General features: G+C 37.7%; 1 protein-coding gene across 10 annotated transcripts in view; it reads right to left on the reverse strand.

Moving 5' to 3' along the window:
- Positions 1 to 23,542, reverse strand: part of Pde1c (phosphodiesterase 1C) — a 667,339-nt gene that overhangs the window by 58,594 nt on the left and 585,203 nt on the right. For all 10 annotated transcript variants that reach the window (XR_015448679.1, XM_087204515.1, XM_013076529.3 and 7 more), the window contains 7 exons: positions 22,997 to 23,097; positions 19,497 to 19,625; positions 16,435 to 16,536; positions 15,741 to 15,861; positions 5,908 to 5,989; positions 2,603 to 2,723; positions 562 to 737 (listed from right to left, as the gene is read on the reverse strand). Coding sequence is in view for 9 of the 10 variants with exons in the window: in XM_087204515.1 (XP_087060641.1) it covers positions 562 to 737; positions 2,603 to 2,723; positions 5,908 to 5,989; positions 15,741 to 15,861; positions 16,435 to 16,536; positions 19,497 to 19,625; positions 22,997 to 23,097 (832 nt within the window). In the remaining variant the exon portion in view is untranslated. The remainder of the gene's footprint in view (positions 1 to 561; positions 738 to 2,602; positions 2,724 to 5,907; positions 5,990 to 15,740; positions 15,862 to 16,434; positions 16,537 to 19,496; positions 19,626 to 22,996; positions 23,098 to 23,542) is intronic.

The following is a 23,542-nucleotide window of genomic DNA, read 5'->3' on the forward strand; positions in this document are numbered from 1 at the left end:
ACTTTTTGGTTTAAACCTTGATAACGTTTGCTTTAGGGAATTTAGTTATATCATCTCAGAAAAGTGGTTCTGTGTTCAGAGCAATGCATGAAGGGAAACTGTGACTACAAAGATAAAAATGTAAATAAGGAAATTAAAGCTCCTTATATCCTAGCATAATAGACAACATGGCTTTTCATGGGATTTACTAAGGTAAAAGAAGAAATAAAATCCTCACTGTTGTATGATATAACATGAATGACAAGATGGTCCAGAAATCCGAAAATAATAATACTCATAACCTGTAGAACCTTCATAGAGGGAAAAGGAGTTTAGCCACATCACACAAAGGCTATTTGTTAGGAGGACTGGAGCTCTGCCTCTTTTTCCCATGCAGTCAGTATTAGACATAATGAAGATCAAAAGATGAGAAATTATAATATTTGGTGAAATTTAGTAGCCTGAGAAACTATTCTCTATTTGCAACAATTATAAATCAGGGAAGGCAACCCCTTACTATATGAGTGGCTATTAAGTGGTTTGGATAGGTGTCCTGGAAGACTGCTTCCCACAGCACATTACCTTTGGGCACCTTGGCTCTCCATCTCTCCCGATTGACGTGCACCACTTCTGTCCAAGTGGCTTTAAAGCCCTTATAGTCAACAGGGATGACGGAATTATTGATGGGGGCACTTCCTTCTGACCCAGAGCTCTTGACACCGGATCGCTTTGCATCTGATGAGCTGATGTTGTTCAAACTAAAGGACACACAAAAAATCATACCAAAGAGGAGCATTAGTGTTTAAAAATGTATGCAAATTGAAAGCCCAAGAGAAAAGTGATTGGTACTCATTGAGTCACTGTCATGTAATTTCTGGGTCATGAGGTTCATAATTATTGTATTTTTTATATGTGACAGGTGAGAAATTCCAAATTTCCAGCAGGAAAAATATCAACCCCTCACCCTCTGAGCTTCAAAATTTCTCATTTTCTTCTCTGCTGATTGATCTCTTCTTTTTTCTCCAAATAATCAAAATTCCCTTTTATGAAATTTCTCTATTCACTGAAACAAATGAATTTGAACTTGGACTTCTACTTGTTCCAGAGTTCACCCACATGCTTCTACACTGACCACGCTCTCAAGTTGCCCAGTAATTTGGTCCATTTTTTCCTAGTTCTACCCTTCTTCTGGACTTATTAAGATCTTTTTGGGCCTCGCTCCCTAAATAAAGGAGAAGGGATAATATCCTTACTGTTGCTTGGAGAAAGTGAAGAGGTACAGAGAGCTTAGAGATTTTGCACCTGGTCACACTAATAACCTTACTTTAAATGAATAGTACTTTAAACTTTAAACATGAGTGTGACTTTACAAAGTCACAAAGTACCATCCTTCTAACAAGATATCTCATGTCCTAAGGGGTTAACTGACTTGAATGCAAACCACTACAGGACAATGGAGGCAGACTGGATAAGCACAGAGTTTCAGCCAGGGCTTAAAGAGCCCTGGGACTATGAGGCCCACTGCAAGGGCTTTATCCTCTTTGTTAGCAACCTTAATGGGGTTCATCCATCCTGAGCATCACTGGGGTCCCAGTGTCTTAACCATCCCTTAGCATCCCCTCTCCCTGTTTACTTCTTTTCTCTGTTCTTTTCCTTTTCCAATTCACTCTCTGTTCTTTCTCCTTCATGAGGAAGCCAAAGTTTGGGATGGAGGAGGAGCGGCATCAATCATAGTAGTTGGTAGAAACAGTAGTAGTCACAGTAATAGTGGTAGTAGCAGCAATACTAGTAATATGGTAGTAGTAACAGCGGTGGCAGTAATAGTAGTTGTAGCGGTAGCAGTAGCACTGTCAATAAAGTTTAAATGCCAGCTTTATGGTAGCTAGCACTTCCTCTGTGTTAGAACACCCCCCCACACACACACACACTCACACAATTCATTTGATCTTTCCAGCAAACTATAAGAATTATAATCCACATTTTCTCTGATGAGGAAATTAAGGTGACTGAAAACATTCAGGTTTTTATCTTCATTCTCTTCCTAAATTAAGAAATTAAATTCAGTTTTCTTTCTTGTAATCTAGACATGTTATGCACATGAAGCAACTTCCTACAATAAATGTAATTTTTTGGGGGGTACTGGGGATCAAACTCGAAATAAATGTGATTATTGTGTACTGCAAACATGTACTAATAAAGTATTTTAAAAGGAAACAAAGAAGAAATACTCAAACCACTGACGGGAGATAGAAAGGGTATTAATCAGCTTTCTGTAACTGTGATAAAATATATGAGAATAACAACTTTGAAAAATAACTATGTTCAGTGTTACTGTCTTTTGGGGCTGTCTGGGAACAATGGGTAAAAGTATAGCGATTGCTGTTGGTAAAAGCTAGGAGGGGGTGGGCAACAGGGACTTGCCAGTCATAATTTGGAACTTGGCTACCCCTTACAGGGCAGCCTGTACAGACAATTTTAATTCCTCTGAGAAAAAGAAAGAGCCAGAAAGAGCTCTTAGAAGAAGAAATAAGACAGGCATCATTATGAAATCCCACCACCATCCCCAGGAGAACTCTACCCTCATGTCCAGGCTAGAGCTCAGCCCCCAAACCTCTTGACTGACCTAGATCGCCTCTGTCCTGTCCCAACACTTTGGGAGGTTTCATCGATTAATGGATTCACAATCTTTTCCGTCATATCTGTGAGCACAGTGAAGGTGGGTTCCACGATGAAATCAATGAAACCTGTGGAGAAACCAGCAGTGCCTTAGATGAGCTCCAGGGAAACTAGGCCCTTTCCATATTTTCCAGTGCAAACTGATGAGTCTTTCTGGTCTTCAAAAAAATTCATCTACACAGGAGCTCCAGATCTGTTTAAGAGGTCATCAGTCTTACTCATTTCATACATTCCTTGAATGTCATGAGTCAGTTTCATTGTTCATGCCTCATTTTCTTTTGACTTTTTAATACAAAATTTCATTAATTGCTTAAAATACATATTAAACACCTGCTATGTAATAAGCATTGTGATAGGAATTATATAAAAAACTAAGATGGATAACAAACCTGCTCGCCCTTGAAGAATTTATAGGAGATTAAATGAGCAGAGCAGTGACCTGTTAGAGCATATGGAGCATCAAAGGAGAAGGCTAGATGCAGGCTCCTGGGAAGGGAGAGGGGACATTTCCTTTTCTCAGAAAGGCCTGGGAAAAGCTTCATGGAAGTTGTTATGTTTGAGCTGAGCCATCCCTTTAGGAATGGTTTTGGAAAGAAAGATGTGGCCATAATTCTGGGTGCAGAGGGGCAGAATAAGTGAGGTAGTAGATGTGAGGAAGAGTGAAGGAAGTGTAGGACAGATGACTGGAGCCTAGGGACTCTCAGAATTAGGGAGAAAAAGCTTGGGAAGGAAGATCATCAATAGCTTAGGGACAGAGGGTCCTTGGAGGTTGGGACTTGAGGGACACTAGAAGCCTTTGAAGATGTTTGGGCATTAAGGAAATAAGATTTTTCAGATGTTCTTTGGAAGAGTAAATGGGGCAAGATGAATGAGAAGAGAGTGAAGAGGAGAGACTAAGGGTGGGAAAATCATGGCAGAAGCTACTATAACAGCAACAAAGCAGGGATTACAGGGAGCTGGGAGGAGAAAGATGATGGGCTTCCATCTGCTGACTGAGACACAGGGGCACATTGGATGAAGGAAGGCAAACAGAGTTGAAAGAAAAGGGCTGGAACCTGGGAGGGCAGTCATAACTGGAGAGTCCAGGCTATCACCTTAGTACTGATCTTCACCATCTCTGCCCTGCAGTCCTGCAGGAAGCATCCAGCTGGTCTCCTCATCTCTAGTCTTACTCAAACCCTCCACATAATCCTCCAGTCTACTGCAGGAGAAATGTTTATAAAATAAGGAAAGGTCAGCAAGCTTTTTCTGCAAAAGACCAAATGGTTATTTAGTCTTTGTAGGCTATATCATTTGTATCAAAACGAGTCAACTCTGCTACCTGTAGTGCCAAAGCAGCCACTGACAGTAAATGAATGGCCCTAGCTGTGTTATAATAAAACTTTATTTGTAAGAACTGGTGTTGACAGTGATATGTGCACATCCATGTTTATAGCGGCACAATTTGAAATAGCTAAATCTTGGAAACAGCCCAAATGGCCATCAACCAACGAATGGATAAAGAGGATGTGATTTTTCTATACAATGAAGTACTGCTCTGCCATAAAGAAGGATGAGTTTGAGACATTTGTAGCTAAATGGCTGCACCTTAAGAGATTGTACTCTTAAGTGAAATACATCAGACACACATGTTTAAATACCACATTGTTTCTCTGGTGTGAGAAACCAAAAGTGGAAAAAAGGACTAAAATGTAGAATAGATACTGGGAAATGGGAAGAAAGTGTTCAAATGGGAAGGGGGACAGGGGAGGGGGAAAGAGAAAGGAAGGAAGGGACAAGAAAGAAAAAAGTAAAAATAGAAGGAAAAAATGGAAACAAAGCTTTTGTACAAAAAGAGGGGAGGGTGCTTGAGGGAAGAAAATAATGGGAAAAAAAGAGGCAGGAGGTATTGTGCACAGGTGCAAATTCCCTACAATGGTGTTACCATTATGTATGTCTAAAATGTACCAAAAAATGTTTTGCTATTAAAGAAAAAAAAAAAAAAAGAACAAGTGGTGAGTCAGATTTAGCCCACAGGCTAAAACATGAATTTATATATTTTAAACTTTACAGAAAATTATCTAGATATGACCTTATTTCTTACAGGAAAGTATATGAATGTGCTATTCTTAGCACAATATAAAATCTGGACTCCATCTTCTTTCCAGACACGTCTCTTCCTGCATCCACTCCCTGTCTACAGCCCCTGCTATATGGAGCTATTAAGAATTCACTGGCTGTGCAAGGCAAGTTTTAATTCCTCTGCCTTGTAAATGCTATATCCCTGGCCTGGAATGCCCTCCTACTCATCCCTAACTCGATTCTAACTTGCATCACTATTTCCCTAAAACGATGCCTGATTACTTCCTAGGATGCAACTCAAATATTACCCCTCAATAAGTATTTGTGAGCCACCTGGGACTAATGGATCACACATTCTGTTTTGTATTCTATTGTATTATCTTCAAAGTTCTACCTTAACACAGATTTTTGTTTTCATAACATCTTGCCTACTACCCATACCAGTCTTTGAAAGCAAATACCACTTATAATTTGCATTTGTCTTTAACATCTATTTTAATGCCTACCAGGCACCCAACATTTAAAATGTACCCCAGATATATTATAAAGAAACAAATAAGCACTCCAAACAAATAAAATAATCAATAAATCCTTTTAAAATTTAATTTTGAATTATTTCAGACTCTTCAAAGGTATATGTATAGCACTGGTACCTTCTCCCACACCTAAGAATTTTTTAATGCTAAATATTAGTGATTAGCAGTGCAAGAATTATCCTTACAAAGTGTTTATGAGAAAGGGAAGGAAGGAAAGAAATCAGGAAGGAAACATTTTCAAAGAGCCATTCTTGAAAGTAGGGTCCTCCAGAAAAAAGGGCTGCCTGAACACAGGTCTAGAAGAAATGCCAGTGATGAGAAATACCATGGCAATTCTCAGTACTACATTCAAGAAGAAGAGCCTGAAGCAGAATGTGTCTCCTGACAATGATACGTGTCATCTCCATGTAAAGTTGAAGCCTCTTTTACTCTTTCCAAGAAAAGATGGTGAGACCAGAAGATCCCCAGGAACCAGCTAATTCTAGGGATAAGAATGAAGTGCCTCCATCATCCTAAGCAGCTAAAACCATGAGCACATCATGGTAGAATGGAGCTGGTGATTCTTGCCCCAGCCACAGAATTCCTGGGAGCATCTGAGCTTCTTACAAATTCTCATCTGGTGCTTGCTTCCATGCAGTGGTTCGCAAACACGTACCTACTTGCGACTGAGCAACCATGGTGGACTTTCTGTCACACAGAGGAGAAAAAGGCAGCCCCAGCTCCGCTTCTCTATCACCCTAGAAAAACAGAAGGTCACAGTAAATTAAAAACAGCAGGCTGAGACACTCAGATTTTATTTAGCAACTTTAGCTGCCATTTAGGCCACTGGTCTTTATTTTAATTATTACAATTACATTATATATTATGTCCTTACAGCGCCTGCTCCTCAGCATAAAAGATTCCAAGAGGCTGAGCCCTCTGGAGTACAATCATTCCATCCAACTGCAAGTGCTCATGCTGTTGTGAACAAAGCCTCATTGGGCAGGAATAGGGTCCCTGTGGAAAAGGAGGCAATAGGCCATGTGTTCCATGGTTTGCAACCAACACTGTAATCAGAATTGTTGCAACTTGCCAAGTTTTCCTGTGTCTAACTGAGACCTTTCTGTGGCCACTGAATCATTCCCAGCTGTGGCCAGTCTCCAAATCTAAAATTTAAACTGGGCTGATTTGGCTTTGTGTCCTAAAGCTGCCTAAAGCCACAGAAAACTAGCCCCAGGACTCAGTCTACAGTGGAAAGTGGACTAGAAAGAAGGAGAAAAGTTGGGCATGATGGTGCATGTCTGTAATCCCAGCACTCTGGAGGCTGAGGAAGAAAGGTCACAAGTTGGAGGCCAGCCTGGGAAATTCAGAGACTCAGTGAGACCCTATCTCAGAATAAGAAATAAAAAATAAAGTTTGAGGGTGTGGCTCAGGGTAAAGGTCCTGAGTTCAATCTGCAGGTTAAAAAAATGTAAAAAGAAATTAGACAGCAATAAATAAAATCATATATTCTGACCAATATATTCTCAGTCTCACCAAAAGCACCAGTGTAATAAATACAATAAATAAGTACTAAGGGAAGTGTACCTGCTGATGGAGATATTAATTACCCAACTAATTCATTTATTCATTTATTTATATTTTGGAGTACTAAAAAGTGAACCCAGGGGCTGCATTTCTAGCTCCTTTTAATTTTTAAATTGTTTTCAATGTTTTTTTTTTTATAGGACGTGTTTGCAGTACCTAATGTTTACATTCCTGGTGGGGAGTCAGTATATGTACATAACATACTTTGATTCTTTCTGCATCCCTCTCCCCTCCCCTCCTTCACCTTTCTCTCCATCCCTTGGTGCCCTTCCCATTTGCAAAAGATCTATTTCCCTATTTCCTATTGTTTTTTCCCTATGTCCTATTATTTTTTATTGTGCACTTTATTTATAGTGTGGGTTTCTCATATAAAAGAAACCATTCGATATTTAAGCTTGCACATCTGATTATTTCACTTATTATTATTTTGAGACAAGGTTCTCACTAAGTTTCTCAGGTGGATCTTAAGCTTGCGAACCTCCTGCCTCAGTCTCCCTAAGTGCCAGGAATACAACTGTGCATAACCACACCTGGCTAATGCAGATGATTTTTACAAACATGAACCAGAAGCTCAGTACTTCAACCACATCTGGAGGAGAGGAGAAGGTAAGTGACTCTTCCACTAGCAGTGAGGCTGTGCTTTCCTTTCACTAGGAAAGAACCTGCTCGCCACAGTAACTGAAACCTGTGCTGGAGTCCTGCTTTTCCCTGCCTGAGATCCCAGGAAGGTCCCTACATCTCTGTTTTGTCACCTCTTAAATATAAAATCATAATCCCTACAAAATATGGTGATCACGAAGATGAAATGAGAAAAGTTTGTGCACGTAAATAAAAAAGAAGAGGAACTATCACTTTTTCCAAATAGGTAACTATATTTAAGGTCAGATTTGAAAAACATTCAGTGACTTTGTTCCACTCATACACTCTAATTATAATAAATATTACCAATAAATGAGTAGCAAATAAAAGATTATGACAAACTGTCACCAGACCTAGTTAAAAAAAAAAAAAGGAAAGTTGCATCTTTTTAAGGCATGTTACCAAGAATGAAGGGTGCTGGCTCACACAAGCATACTCAAAGTCCACTGAAAGGACCGAAAAAGAGGGGCATCAGAGGAAGCTCAACAGTGAGTCAGGTAGGAGATGGGATGTCCAGGTCCTCAGGAACAGTCCTGAAGTGGCTCCATCCCTTCTGCACCATTTTCCTGTATATAAACACCCACAGCATGGGATATAAGGTTTCTCTAATCCCATGTATGTGCTGTTGAGAACCATTCTTTGTTAAGTGGCGTGAGAAAAGTGATTTCCTCTTGAGCTATTTCCAACTGGGCAGTCGGAAGAAAGGAAGAATATTTTTGACATAAATTCTAGTGTTACAGATAATTTAGTGGTATAGATCAGTTACCACAATAAAAGCCTCTTTTATTTTCTATGTGACAGGGACACAAATTGCACTGTTGGTACATTTTAATGGGGCAGGTTGAGACAGCAAGGTGATGAACATTAATTACTTGACTATTAAGGTTTAAGCATTAGTTTAGACTTCATTACTGAAAAGTTGCATGGTATTAAACAACTTCTAACTTCACGAATTTGCCCATACCCAAAGCTATAAATCATGTACATCTTCTGTATTTAATTGAGCTGAGTAGACTCAACAACTAAAACCCCATTTTAAAACAGCAGTCACTGAATTCCCTTTGGAATACAGACACACTTATGAGTTGAAAAAAATATGCTGTAAGTTATATGGAGGAACGGACATCTGCTGGTGAATCTGACTCGGCAGACCACACAGTATACTAAGGCTTCACCGCTATTGGTCATTGTGGAATCACGCAGACACAGTTCTCTCTATCGAAGAGATCAACATTTTCAAAAAGTTTTGGTTGTCACAAAGGATTTTTAAACTAAATCATTTTTTTCTTGCAGGACAGTTCAGAAAAATATCATTCCTTGGTGGGTGTGAAGATAGATCCAACTAAGTCAAATAGTATGTATGAAGAAGGAAGATAATGAGTATTTGTTGAGTTAGTGAAAAGATTAATTTGTCTAGAAACACTCAAGTTCCTTTGGCCATTCTGGCATTTATGGCAGGCAAGTTAGAGAGCAGCCGGGCAGGGAGCTGTTCACTGAACTCCCAACCTTCTCCACCCATCGTTCACACAGCAGGTCTACACTACCTGGACTCTCTTCTAGTTAGTGCTACGTAATAAGAGAACAAGAGAAGAAGGCTGCCTTTTTACCCCAGTTTGCACACATCAAATCTCCTGTAGCTTGTACTTTTCTATGCTCTTTCCCCCTCTGCTGGCTTCATCTAGACAAGCACTTCTGGAAGCCTTATAGGCAGTCATCTCTGCTTATCAAAGGACCAGTCAAGAGACACTTGGTCTGTAGATTATGTAAGTAGGTGATAAACTTCCATTCATGTGTACTGTTACACATCTTGAAGTTTGTTTGTTACTGCAGCTATATGTAAGCAAAAAACATTTCAAAAGAAACAAGTCCCTCCTGAACTGGAACTTCACAGGGAAAATAGCATCTATCGATGTGAAATCATCAAAAGTATTATTTGAATGTAATACTTCAAGTGAGTCCTTTCAGGTGGAATGAAGGAAAGTAATGTCAGGAGCCAACAAAAGAATCAGGCTGAACAAAATGCAGCAATGTATACTCTCCTTCCCCAGGGGAAGAACGCCCAAATGTAAAGTACGAGAAGAGCTTTGTGAATTTGATACAAGATGGTAGAGCAGGTTTTAGCCCTACTTCTCAGAAGCCATGACCTCAAAAACAAGGAGAATGAGAAATAGAAATGCAAACACAAACATAAACACAAGGGAAAATATGTACTCTAGAGGAGAACTGTATGTGGAAGGGCTGCCAAATCTGTGAGTATCAGAGAGGGACAGGGAAAGATGCTGAGAGGCTGGGTACAGAACAGAGACTGAATTAAGACCAACTGTACAACTCTTGCCCACTGTTATTTTGGAAAAAGTAAAGGCTAAGAGATACACACAGTCACTTCTGAGGAGTCACATAACACACCAAGGATAATCCTACATAGATTACAATACCACTCCCCTGGTGTCTCCCTGGTGCAAATCCTCTGCAAATAGCTGATTCAAAAAGAACATATTTCACTCAAAAGATGGTTAATGATAATAAAATGAATAGGAATCAGGGAGAAGAGAGGAGAAGGAATAGGAAAAGAGAAGAGAGAAGACAGAAAGAGAAGTAAACGATGAGATGAGGATGACAAGGACAAGAAAAGATGAAAAAGAAGAATAGAGGTAAAAGGAAGAGGAGGAGAAAGAGAAGCCAGCAGCCAACAAAAACAGAAACAGAAACAAAACAAAAAATGTAAAAAGATACCTCAAAGGGGGAGAAAAGGTTAGAAGTATAACTCAGTGGCTGAGCACATTTTTAGTATGTGCAAGGCTCTGGTTCAATCCCCATCAGGGAGGAAAAAAGAAGAAAGAAAGAAAGGGAGGAAGAGAATTAGAGAGAGGGAGGAATACAGGAACAGAAGCAAGCACGTGTGCGTGTGTGTGTGTGTGTGTGTGTGTGTGTGTGTAAGGAATATGAGAAAAACGGTGCCACCAAGTAATGACCAAACTTATTTTTATGAACAGAAAGAAATTCCTTAAATTATCCACAACAAACTCAGAAGAGCAAGAGCGAACAGCACAGGAAAGTTGTAGACAAGACAGACAGAATCATGGCATCAATGCAGATTGCACCAGAAGCAGCACAAGGAAGAGCTGTTGCGGTGAAAATGCGTGAGGAACACAGAGTCAGGAATGGAAAGCAGGCCACCTAAAGGGTGACACAACTCTGAGAGGAACGAGAGGTGACTTATGAATAGCTGTTGCCCTAGCAAAGAGAACTAAACAAGTAGAAAATGAAGACACTAAATGATTCAATCAATGTAACTATAATCTGTAGAGGAAAAGAACATATCACGTCCCAAGAAAAGCTTATACAGAATAGTAACCAATATCACTGGGCTTCTGAAGAAAAGAAACAATTCTCATTACATATGTTGAGATTTGCAGAACAAAAATTATTTTAAAAAAGAAATAATCTTTAGGGCAATTAAGTGAAAAGATCATCACCTATATATGGAAATAATTCCTTCATGGTTCAATCTCTGCATAGCAGCATTCAAGTATGGGAGACATTTGAGTAACAGTAAAAAAAGACCTCAAGGAAAGATTGATCCCCAGTCATACCCAAGCAAACTTGACCCAGGTACAACAGCAGTAGAAAACCTGTAATCATATAAATGTGGTTTCCTCAGTGCTTCTAGAAGAAACCACTGGTTAAAGAGCCAAAACTGAAGAGGACCAGGACAAGAACTATTGGAGAATTATGCCTTTTCAATTTGTTTCTTTTCCATCTTTCTGAGTCACACTGTTTTGGGTTGTTTTTGAAAACAATATACAGTCCATAAAATACAATGCTCACTTTAAAAATTAGGAAAACATAGAAATAATACAGCCAACTAATAGTAACAAGGAGTTAGTTTTGTTATTGAAAAAAAGGAGGGAAAGGAATTGTGAGCCAAGGAATATAGATATAGCAAAATACATCATTTAAGTCTGGGACATAAAGTAATAGAACTATATTTAAATAATCAAGGTACAAACCAGAAAAACTAAGTCAATAACAAAAACCATTCCAATTGAGTGTTGGGGAGGAGGTGGGGTAAACAGAAGTTTAAAATTTTTTTTTTTTTGATACCAAAGATCAAACTCGGGACCTTGTGCTTTTGAGACAGGCAGCGGAACCACTGAGCTAAATCTCGGGCCCTAGAAGTTTAATTTTTATAAGAGGGAGACTCTGGATACTATCTAAATAAATAGAAGATTTAGTTGTGATTAATATGCTAACAACTAGGAGAACTAAAACAATAAACTTGAGTCATATGTAGGAAAATAATGCACCTTCAGACCATAACGGTAAGTGAAATAAACGAGACACACAAGCTTAAATACTACATGGTTTCTCTTATACGAGAAACCCAAAATATAAAAAAGAGCAAAATAAAAGATAACCGAAGTAGGGAGAGAGAGCTTTCTCAAATGGGAAGGGGTCGAGAGATGGAGGGAGGGGAAGAGGAAGGGAGGAGTGGAGAAAGGGATGAGAAGAGGAATTGAGATGTGCTATGTCCATGTAGCAACCGCCCACAAGGAGTGTAAACATCTACAGCAAGCATGTCTTAATGAAAAATCCATTTATTATTTAAATGAAAATAGAAAACTTCCAGATCATCAGAAATTTATAGTAAAGGAGACAGCAGAGATAATATAGTGACCTATTTTTTAAAAAAACATATAAAAATATATTAAAATACAATAGCAACTAAGACCAAGCATTCTTTTCTTTTCAGTGAATGTTCATGTGGCTAACTTTAAATAATAAAAGAATCTTAGGCTGGCTTATTTAAAAATTCAATTATATTCGGTGTTTAAAATACACCCAAGCCAAAGTGTTTCTGAAAGGTTAAAAATAAAAAGATACATAAAGACAGGATCAAATTCTTAATATAAGCCATGTTTTAATTCTAGGAAAAGTGTTAAATGAGACAAAGATGTGAGCTTTATACAGACAACGGGAGCAATAAACTGTAAGACTCGAACAGTTATCAATATTGAGAATCAAATAACAATTTCAATTTAAGAAGCAAAAATTATAGTGCATAGCCGGGGATTTAGCTCAGTGGTTTCGCCGCCTGCTGTGCAAGGCACAAGGACCTGAGTTCTATCCCCAGTACAAAAATAAATAAATAAATAAAACATTTCTCATAATACCTCAAAATTTTAGAAATTATGTATAATGACATAATCAAGAAAGTAGATGTATCTGGTGGTTTAACTCTGTACCCTGCAAATAAGAAATAAATCTACTTTTCATGAGCCATGAACCTTCACAAAAGTTGATTGTATAGCAGATGATGTACAAATTTAAGAATAAGCTCTAAACAATGAAAAGTCTTTGATCAAATTTCAATAAAAATTAATTCCAAAGCTATCAGTGAAAAACTATAAGCAAATCCCTCTATCTGAGGCAACTTGGAAAAAAGAGAAATCAAAACAAAAATTACAGACTATTTAGTAAATGATTGTGAACATACTACATATCAGAACTTATGAGATTCTCCATTATAAAAAAATAAATTCCTTGCTTTATATTTTTTTAAAAAGCAAGAATTAAAATAAATGAATTGAGCATCCAATTTGGAGAGTAGACAAAGAACAGGGTAAACTGAAGCAGAAGAAATGAGTTAATAAAATAGAAAAATATTTAAGACATTAAACAAAAAAGAAACAATAAAGCAATTACCACAGGAAAAAAACCCCTTTAATACATTAAATAAGTAAAAATGGAGAAATAACTACAGACACAGAGGAATTAGAAAAATTGGAAGAAATGCTTGCAAAATATGAAACTATACAGAAATAGGAAAGAAATTTGCCATAACACTCACAACAACATGTATCTGTCAAGAAGGCAAAAATACTTCTCTTTTTTTGGTAGTAGGGATCAAACTCGAGTCCTTGTGCTTGCGAGGCAGGCGGTGGAACCACTGAGCTAAATCCCGGGCCCGCAAAAACACTTCTTTGAAGTCAGCTTTTTATTCAGAAGCACCCTGCAGCAATTGGCTTGGATTTTGTAAAATATGTTTATAAAACTGAAGATGTAACATCCTCTTTTAGCAAGCAGGGAAGGTCTGGTCCATGTGCACTGAGGCTATGCCCTTATTTTGAAATATATCTCAACTTCCCATATATAATTTTTAAAAGACTCTACAGTTGCATTGAGATTTCCCATTTGAACTGTCCAATTTAAAATCTACTGTTAAGAGCTGAGGCAACATTTCTTCTACATAGGCTACTTACTGTGGCTTCTGACTTCAGGTTAAAATATTAAGTCAGTAAAAATAATTTACTGAACTGTAATTACTAAAAAACAGTTCTAGTCCAGTGAGCTAGCATTCCATTCCCAACATGCAAAAAAACCTCAATGTGGTTATATTCCCATTGCCTCTAGTGCATTTTCATTCAATTCCAGCATATGTGCATGTGCATGCAAACAAGTTTCTTTTGTGAGGAGAAAATGTTCATGTATTTAAGTAATTCATATTCACTTTCTCATAATTTATAAAATGAATCCTTCCATATATCAGATTTATATCAGTTAGTTTTGATCTATCATCTGGCCACAAACAATATTTCTAGCTGTATGAGAGTATTATTGCAAAAGCTATATCAAAGAAAACATCTGACAAAGAGTGGATATTGGAGAAAATTTTCTCATTCTTATTAAAAATATAGCCTTTGGAAAACCGGTTCACAATAATGCCTTAATGAAGGATGAATCTGCAGAGTCATCCTTGTGTAAACATGCAGCAGGGTCACACATATACAGCACTAGCTCCGTGCCAGCCCTCTCACTTGCCCCTTGATTCCCTTTGAGAACTATGGGAGACGACTAAGCAATGACTTTGCAAAGGAAATAACCATATGCAGAACAGGTACTTGCTGGTGACTTTACACAGCTTTGGGGTGCAGGTGAGTATGTGCTGTGCGTGTTGCTAGGTACCCAAGGACAGAGGGAAGGAAACAAAGGGATTTAATGCTGGAAGGGCTTTAAAAAAACTGGTCCAACCTCACCCTGAATTACCCCCTCAAACAAAAAGAACTAAGCACAGATAAAACTACAGGACACTGGACGCATAATTTGATTAGCCACTGGCCTCAAACTGGTTGGAAGTAAAACTTCAATAAAAGGTTTCTGGTTTTTGTTTAGTATGCTGTTAATTCTACTCCTGCTTTATTACCAGCTAGTCTGTAAAACTCCAAAAGCAACAAAATGCATACAGATGCCTTCTACAGTTTCTTCATTCAAAAGCGAATTATAAGAATAAAAGTAATGAAAAGAGTAATTCACTTCCAAAATTCTAGTAACCAGTGTGCTATGATTTGCCTGTGTTCCCCAAATTTCATGTGTTATTAACTTATCCCCAAAGTCATACCTTAACAGCATTTGGAGGCGGAGCCTTATAATGAGAATTAGATAAAATCAGCAGAGTAGGGTCCCCATGAAGCTATTAGTGGCTCTGTAAGAAGAGGAAGATAGACCCTTCCACACAAGCATGCTTGTTTTGTGATAGCCTCCACCATGTTATCAGGCAATAAGAAGGCCCTTACCAGATACCAGTCACATAATCTTAGACTTCCTAGCTTCTAGAACTGTGATCTAAATAAATCTATATTCTTTATAAATGATCCAATCTTAGGCATCTTGTTATAGCAACACAAAGTGGAACTTATCTCTTGTCACTTAAGGGGATGAAGGTGAGCCTGGTATTAATAAGTATTTTTTAAAGCAATGTATACAAAGACAACACAATCCTGGAACTTTGAACATAGTTAAGCTTAAATATAATTGGAACGACAGTGTCTACTGCTTCCTGACTTCAATTTGCCACACTTAGTTCTGGAATTTTGTATCACAGGTTTGTTCTCTCAAAAGAAGAAACCTGAATAATTTTAACAGAGGTATGAGTTCAGGATTAACAACTTAATCCCACAGGGCAATGTCAAATAAACAGCATGTTGTCGACCCATGAGGAAAATACAAAGGAAAAGGGCTTCTTGAATGACATTTTGACAAAAGACTCCAAATACGAAACACTTTCTTCCAAAGAGAAATATGTAAGATAGACATGCATTTTATCATACACTGAGAATCCGAATTCAGGTATAATTCAATAGCATCTAACTAGAAAGCAAAAAATACCTCTGAAAACCTCTTCCCTGAAGAAAATTACTATATCTCACACAGCAGTACTGAAATATGAAATTTCTGATATAGCTGATAACAGTGGCCCTGACAAAGAGCACAGCAACAAGGTACCTGTCTGAAGAACTCTTCTAGGAGGGACATCGTCCATCGGTGGTGCAGGTCCCAGGCCTTCGCAGGATGACTGATGTCTGCTGTGTGTAGCATCAAGGATAAAGCTTTGGGCTTTTCAATCCTGTAAACCCAAGTCACCCAGACACATGATGACCACACTCCTCAGAACCGCCTTAAGAGTTCTACAAATCATTAGTCTTTTGAACCCCTTCCACCTCCCCATCTCAAGTACAATCTCATTTTGTTAAACAGAGGGAGGGGATTATTTTATTGTGCTACTGGGGTGTTCATGCCTTTGGTCTCCCTGTTTATGACCTGGACACTTCTGATGTGAGGTCTTTTATGGAATGACTAAACCATTCGGGAAGACAACAAACACCCAAGAATCACTGATGTATTTGTGCTTCTACATTACAGAGATCTTTGAGAATTTCATTTCCCAAAGGGGAATGAATAGCTTAAATTCTAACTGGGGCAAACTTTTAGCAGCTCTATTATTTATATACTTCAGCTCTGATGAGAACACACCTAGATGTGAAGTATGTATAATTTTTGTGTTCTTTCCTCCAAACATCACTACTTTATGAAACCGCTGAATAAAACGATGTTGAAGGAGATGTTCTTTAAAAGTACAACGTGGACAAATGCCAGTTCAAACACCTGTAGAAACACATGATGTCAAAGGCCCACTTACGCTTCTGGCTGCTGCAGGGCAGTCTTCATTGCTTTGATTTGTTGGAAATGACAAGACATATCTGTGGCCATCACCATCTCAATTACCAAGGTTCGAAACTCCCTTTCAGGTACACCCATAGAAAAAAAAAGATGGAAGCAAAAAAAGAAGAAAAAAAATCATTTTATGTTTTGCCACTTCTAATCAAAATCGACTAATTACGTGCGACACTTCTCATCTGAGTCTTTCATGAGGGCTTTTTATGAATAAATGAGGATGTGGAATGAAAGTACTGTAAATAAATAAAAGTGGAATCTGGCGGGGGATTTAGCTCAGTGGTGCTACTGCCTGCCTTGCAAGTGCAAGTTCCCGAGTTCGATCCCCAGTACCAAAAATAAATAAATAAATAAAGTGGAATCTGCTTTATAGACTCTACTCATTTATATTATTAACACTGGAAGATAATGTGTATACTGTAGTTGTTGTGTAATATTCAATAAATATCAGCTAGGGTGATGTGTTGACATTCGCTTCTTCCTCTCCTAAGACTTGCGGTTGTCCTTATGCTTGATTATATGAAAGTTTCCCACAAATCCCTAAGGCTCTGCTCATTTTAAAACTTTTTTCTCTTAACTTCTTCAAATTAGATAATTTCTGATATATTTCAAAATTTTAAAATATACTTCAAATATACTGACTCTTCCTCTCTTCCCCATCCTGCTATTCAGCTCATGCAATAAATTTTAAATTTGATATTGTTTAAATTCTCTTATGTCCTTACTGATATTTTTGTCTTTTTAAAAATTACTCACTCAGGCAGGAATGTTAAAATCTACTCAGATTGTGGAAACATATACTCCTACCTTTTTCCTGGTCATTTTTATATTTTGAATGTCTATAATTAGAGAATGCTAATTATGTTTGTCATGTCTTTCACAACAACTTTTATTGTCAGAAAACATTCTTTATCCTTGGCAATACCGTTTTTGGCAGTTCATTTTATCTGATATTAGTATCACCACTCTGGTCTTATTATACTTAGTTTTTGCTATATTTTGTATCTTTTTACTTTGAACTTACTTGTGGGTCTTTATGTGTGAATTACATCCTTTATAGCCAGAATGCAGTAGAGCTTGCTTTTTTATCCATTCTATATTTATCATTTAATTAGAGTGGTTAGTTTTTTAAGGTAATTATTGACATGGTTGGATTTAGGTCTAGTATGTTGTTTTCTGTTTGGCCTGTCTGCTTTTTTCCCCTCTATAACACATCCTCTGGCTTTTGGGGGATATAATTGAATTTTTAAATTTTATTTTAATTTACTTAATGAATTTCCCCCATCTTTAGCTAGTACTGTTCATTTTTTTAGTGGTGTCATAATATAGTTCATTTTCAGTATACTTAGAGCTAATATTGCATCATCTCAGGTAAAATGTAAAAAGAACTTATAACCGTATAAGTTCATTTAATATCACTAGCCAATCTTTGTTATAGTCTTTATATATAATGAGAGATATTACATTTTCTTACACTATAAAACCTATGAGATGATGTAATGTTTTTATCTAAATCGTCACATGGCCTTAATTCAAATATGTTAAGAAAAACTGTGCTTTTGCGTTTACCCATACTTTGCTATTTTTTTCTTGCCTATATGTCTAGTTTTCCTCTAGAATCATTTCCCTTCTACCTGAAGAACTTTCTTTAGCAAGTCTTATGATGTAGTTGTTTTGAGGATAAATTCCTGTTGTTTTCTATTACCTGAAAATAATTCTATTTCACTTTCATTACTGAAGAATATGCCCATAGGGTGGAGCAATTTGTGTTGACATTATTCTTATTTTTTTCTTTTAGTACTTTAAGAACTTATTCCATTATCTTCTGGTCTCCATGGTTATTGATGAAAAATACACAGTCATTCAAATTGTTTCCCTAAATGTAATCTGCCATATTCCTTTATTTTATCTTTGATTATTAGCAGTTTTACTGAACAATCTATGTGTAGGTGTGCATGCCTTAAATTTGTCAATTTTTGGTTTGCTGAGTTTCTATTATTTAATTAAAACACAAGTACTATTCTAGTCGCAGCAGATTCAGAACTTTTTAATGATTTAGATGATTTTGTGTTATGAACATTAAGCCATGTTTATGAATAGCTACAGTGATTTGCAGGCTTCCTCTGTGTGTGTGTTAAGCATTTTAAAAGGATTATTTCATTAATTATAATCTTAACCATGTTGTAGAATAAATGTTATTATCTATTTTCTAGGAATTAAATGTTAAAAATATACAAGGAGGATGAATAACTTCTCCACTGTCATATAGCTGGTAAGTGATTTGGTTGGTATTCAAACCCAGATGTGTCCAAATCCAGAGTCAAACAGTATCATTTAGTAAACAGAATTAAGTACCTACTTTTTTTTAAGTTTCAAAATAATTTCCTTAAAAAAAGTTAAAGTGCTATTAAGACGCTTAAAGCAAATATAAGGTGTTTTGCCACCTGCCTTGCAAGTGCAAGGACCTGAGTTCTATCCCCAGTACCAAAAAAAAAAAAAAAAAAAAAAAAAAAAAAATATATATATATATATATATATATATATAGTGTTTTCTACCTTATAAATGCCAGATGATAAAATTCAGATTTAAGTAGTTCAGTTGAAAGCAACAGTCTAGCTCTCACAGGCTAGAAAGTACAAGCAGGGAAAACACTGGAAAACAATGCTTCTAATGTAACAAGATTTTCCAAAATAGTCTCAGTTGGACCCTACTGGAAGAGGATCTTCAAATTTTCTTTCTCCAGAATTTTTAGTACAATATTGAGTTCTCTGACACAAATTTGTTCCACTTTCCGATTCTTATGATCAATGTAAAGATGGCAAAAATGGCTACATAACATTCTTAGCCTTCATTTACAAGCATTTGAACATTTGTGACAAGAAAAAAACAGAAATGGGAGAGACACAGAGGGAGAGACAAAAAGAGAGAGAAACAACAATAGAAATTGTAAATGGGATATTATTTCTTCAAAGGCAGCATGCCTCACCTATCTTCATGGCTCCTCCTCAATCTCATTTCGTCCTTACCTCCAATCATCCTTGGAGAGGTTGACCAAAATATTCATCTCCTCATCCTCTTGCAGAAGGCGATAGGCTGCACTCAAATGGTGATTTTCTAAGACAGATCTGTCATTGTACAGAATAGCTGGATCAGACCTGGACAGAAAACACAAAATCATCTAGGACATTAAATACTTGAAATTTCTTCCAGTAGCTCTCACAGGCTAGACAGTGCCAATTATAAATAACGCTTTTAATAACTTTGTGAAAAAAAAGTACTAGTACTTTTTCTAATGTTTAGAAATTAGCTTTATCCTCATACCACTTGTATCAATCAAAAGCTTAAACACTACAAATTATCAACAGATGTGCACAGGATATTTTACTATCAATGTATCAGGGTGAAATATGTGAGATTCAGCCTGAGAACTCTCTGAAGATTGTTTTATACTAAATCTCAAAACTTGTATTAAGTAGCAAAGGTAGTTTTTAAAAACCCATGGATTATGTCAAGTGTCCTTTTATTTTCTGGAAAAACTTCAACTTCTGATTTTATTTGATTCAGTGAACGCAATTCAATTTATTTATTTTAGCTGTATCTTTCTGAACACAAAGATGGGCATTATCTGCACACTGCCTCTGTTAGTAGCTTGATCTTAAAATGCGTACATGCAAAAGTCACATGTGAATAAGGAATATAAAGATTATATGATAGTTCTCAGAGACTTTCTCAAAGATCATTGTATTAACTGAATGTCACCAAACACAGGGCTGTATATTATTTTAATATCTCTAATTTAATGAAAACTTAAATTATCAGAGCTAATTTTTTTTTATCAAAGAAGCTGAATCCAGAGCTATGTGGTAAGACTGAAACATAAGGTGGAACTCAGAATTTCCCTCCCTTCATGAGTATAGCAGGTGTGACAATAAAGTGTAGCTGATGCTCAGTGTCATCCAATGAAAAGGTAGGCTCACACAAATATTACAGTCTGTCCTCATTTGCCTTATTTCCAGATCTGGCATGATGCAATTTCTGGCTCTTCCTCAAAGTGAAAATGACCATGTAAAGCAAACATATTGAAACTGACTTAGGATATCAAGGTAGCCAGGACATTGGGACTAAAGACACTCAAGAAAGAGGACTTCCAGAACTGCTTCAGAAAATGGCAAGAATGATAGGGTAAGTGTGTTTGAAACAAAGGGTATTTCAAGGGGAATTAATGGTAATGTGTCTTTTACTGTAATAAATCTTCAAATTTTTAACATTGACCATATTTTTTATCATACTTCATACAATGGGTTCTTAAAACCCCATGGTGGTAAGACAGGAGGCAAGGTCTTTGGAGGGTCAGTGTTCCCCAAGATAAGTTCCACCTATCATGACCAAGTGTTGGGATGTATCTAGCATACCTTGGAAGTACTGGGCTTAACATTTTGTCTATCAAAGGATAAGGGACCTGGTTACAGACTTAGTTTTCTGAACAAGGATCCTTAAGTACATTGGAGAAAGCTCTGTTGAAGAGGGTAAATGTTTAACTTTCATCTCAAACCAAAGTTAATGAAGCCCATTGGAATTTCCCCTTTCTACTGAGATAACACCAAATATACAAATGTTTAGGTAAAAGACCTTCCTTTACATCTGTTGCATAAGGTACTGTTATGGTTTGTGTCTAGATGTACCCCCAAAGCCTCATGTGGTCATAGGCTATTTTGGAGGTGGCTGAATCTAGAGTGTGTGATCGATTCATGGTGGGGCTAGGCCTGAGGACACTAGGATTAAGGGTGTGAGTGCTACTTGCCCTAGGTAGTCTGAATAAGATAGAAGGGGCAGGGAGATGCTGTTAAGGTCTCTTGTTGCTTTTGCTCCTTCTGGCCACCATGAATTGTTTCTCCTCTGGAAGGCCTGTTTGCCTCGCAACCCTGACTTGTAGCTAGCCAATTATGGACTGAAACCTCTACAAACTGTGAGCTAAATAAATCTTTCCCTTTTTAACTTTGGGTGTCAGGTATTTTTTCTCAGCAATGAAGAAAAAGTAACTAAGACAGGACCAAGGGATATGCAGATACCAAAGGGATGTGTATTTTGTGACATTGAGCTTTTTACCTCTAACTTGGGAATGACTTTGATACTAGTCCACGGGAGAGATGCAAACACAGTGGCTTCACCCCCCTCTTTCCCTTTTGCAGGTGCTATTCACTGCAGTCCTGGTCCTCGGAGCAAAGGATCTACCCACAGACACACACTAAGCAGAGCTAATCTGTGGAGCTTCCTGTATTTACAGACACAACAGGCTGCTTCCCAGCAGCTGAGATCACTGTAGGTGGGGTGACAAGAGGCAGGAACTAAAGCTTAAATCCTTTTGTCTGCTTGTATTCCATTGGAATTCCCCTGCTGAACAGAGATCAGATGATACTGTGTTCTTTCCTGTACCTCCTAATCAAGTGTTTAGTTCATTAAATACATGTAGATTCACTTAATGAAGACAAAACCATCCAGAGCATGCACTTGCTTTTTCAAGCAAAATCAGTAAGTACTGATTTAATGTTCAAATAGTCCCTGGGCCCTCTTACATTCTTGGTCTTTATATTACAAGCTTTCCACCATTAACCCTACTGTCAGATTCTCCCCAGTTCCATGTCATTGTCTTAAGAGACTATAAAGTTTTAGGCAAAGAGAAGACAGACAAGGTTTCACCCTAAGCAGAAACAATGTTTGACTCATACTGTTTGGCCAGAATTCTGTGCTGAGAGGAACATTAAGGGTAAATGCACAGCTTGGGAAGGAAAGATAGTACAATCAACTAGTGATGTCAGTTACAGATTAGTAGGCTCAGGATGGGGCACTTAAACCTCTACTTAATATTCCCAACAGAAGTCTATGTTTACTTCGGCAGGGCATCAGGAAGGTTGTAGAGATTGTCCATGGGTAAGTGTCTTGTGTGAGACAACCTGGCTTTCCCTGCCCTGTGCCAGGGAAGAGAGAAGGCACTGAACTGAGCAGAGGTGAAATCAGATTCTCACCAGGAACCCAGAGATCAGAGGGTAAAAAGGCTGGGTGGTGGAGTTTGACTCCAGTCATCCTTTGTCCTTTTAGTTTGGAGCGCATCTGGGCCTCTATGCAAACTGCCTCACCATTTAGTAGGAATAGAGCACATACAGAACACATATAAATAAACAGAGCAAGCATTGCAATAGAGAAGAAAATAATATCCTCAGATTTCCATAAAGTATGAGAATTGCTAGAGAATTAAAGCAGATGACTTCTTAAACCCTAAGCAGATAGAAGCTGACCAGGCCCATCTTTTATGTTCACCTCTTCAGAATCACAAACTAGAGCAACCATGTAAAAGAAAGGTGAAGAACACCTCTATGACTTCTAAAACTTATGGCCAGGGATTTAGTTCAGTGGTTCGGCCGCCTGCCTCACAAGTGCAAGGTCCCAAGTTCGATCCCCAGTACCAAAAAAAGGTAAAACTCTATCCTTGTCCCCTCTGTTTCTTCTCCAAAGAGTTCAGCATCCTCACCGAGTCTGAATGTGGAAATTGTTGGTGGTTCCGGTGTGTTCATAGTCATGGATGGCAGCTGAGAAGATAATAGCAAAGATCTCCAGCTCCGTCAGCCAGTTCTAAAAGGGAGATTACAGAGCAATCAGAGATTCTGTTTCATTCTCAAAGTTTTCAGTGTGCTGACAACACACCCACACTGCTGCCTTTCCACCCTGCAGCTGGAAGCTGTTGCCAAACACAAGTTTTCTGACACTCAGAAAACATTTTTCCTGTGAAGTGACTGCAGGACTTGTGATAGGAAAACAGCATGCAAAATTAAAAGGAGCTAACTAGTACTTTCCCCCTTTTCGAGAAATCCAAAAGACAACAACCATGAAGACTTTAAAAGCTCTCACTGCATCCCCATACAACTTCCAAATAAAGTTCCTAGATCGATCTCTCCCTCCCTCCTTCCCTCCCTCCCTCCCCTTCCATGTATGATTTTAAAATTTCAACACAATTCCAATACCAAGCACTAAGAGTAATAGAACACCCACAAACCATCTGATTATAGGAGAAATATCC

The sequence above is a fragment of the Heterocephalus glaber genome, unplaced genomic scaffold (assembly GCF_053883595.1).
Source record: "Heterocephalus glaber isolate CG9 unplaced genomic scaffold, H.glaber_assembly_v1.0 deba00000546, whole genome shotgun sequence".
Lineage (NCBI taxonomy): Eukaryota > Metazoa > Chordata > Mammalia > Rodentia > Bathyergidae > Heterocephalus > Heterocephalus glaber.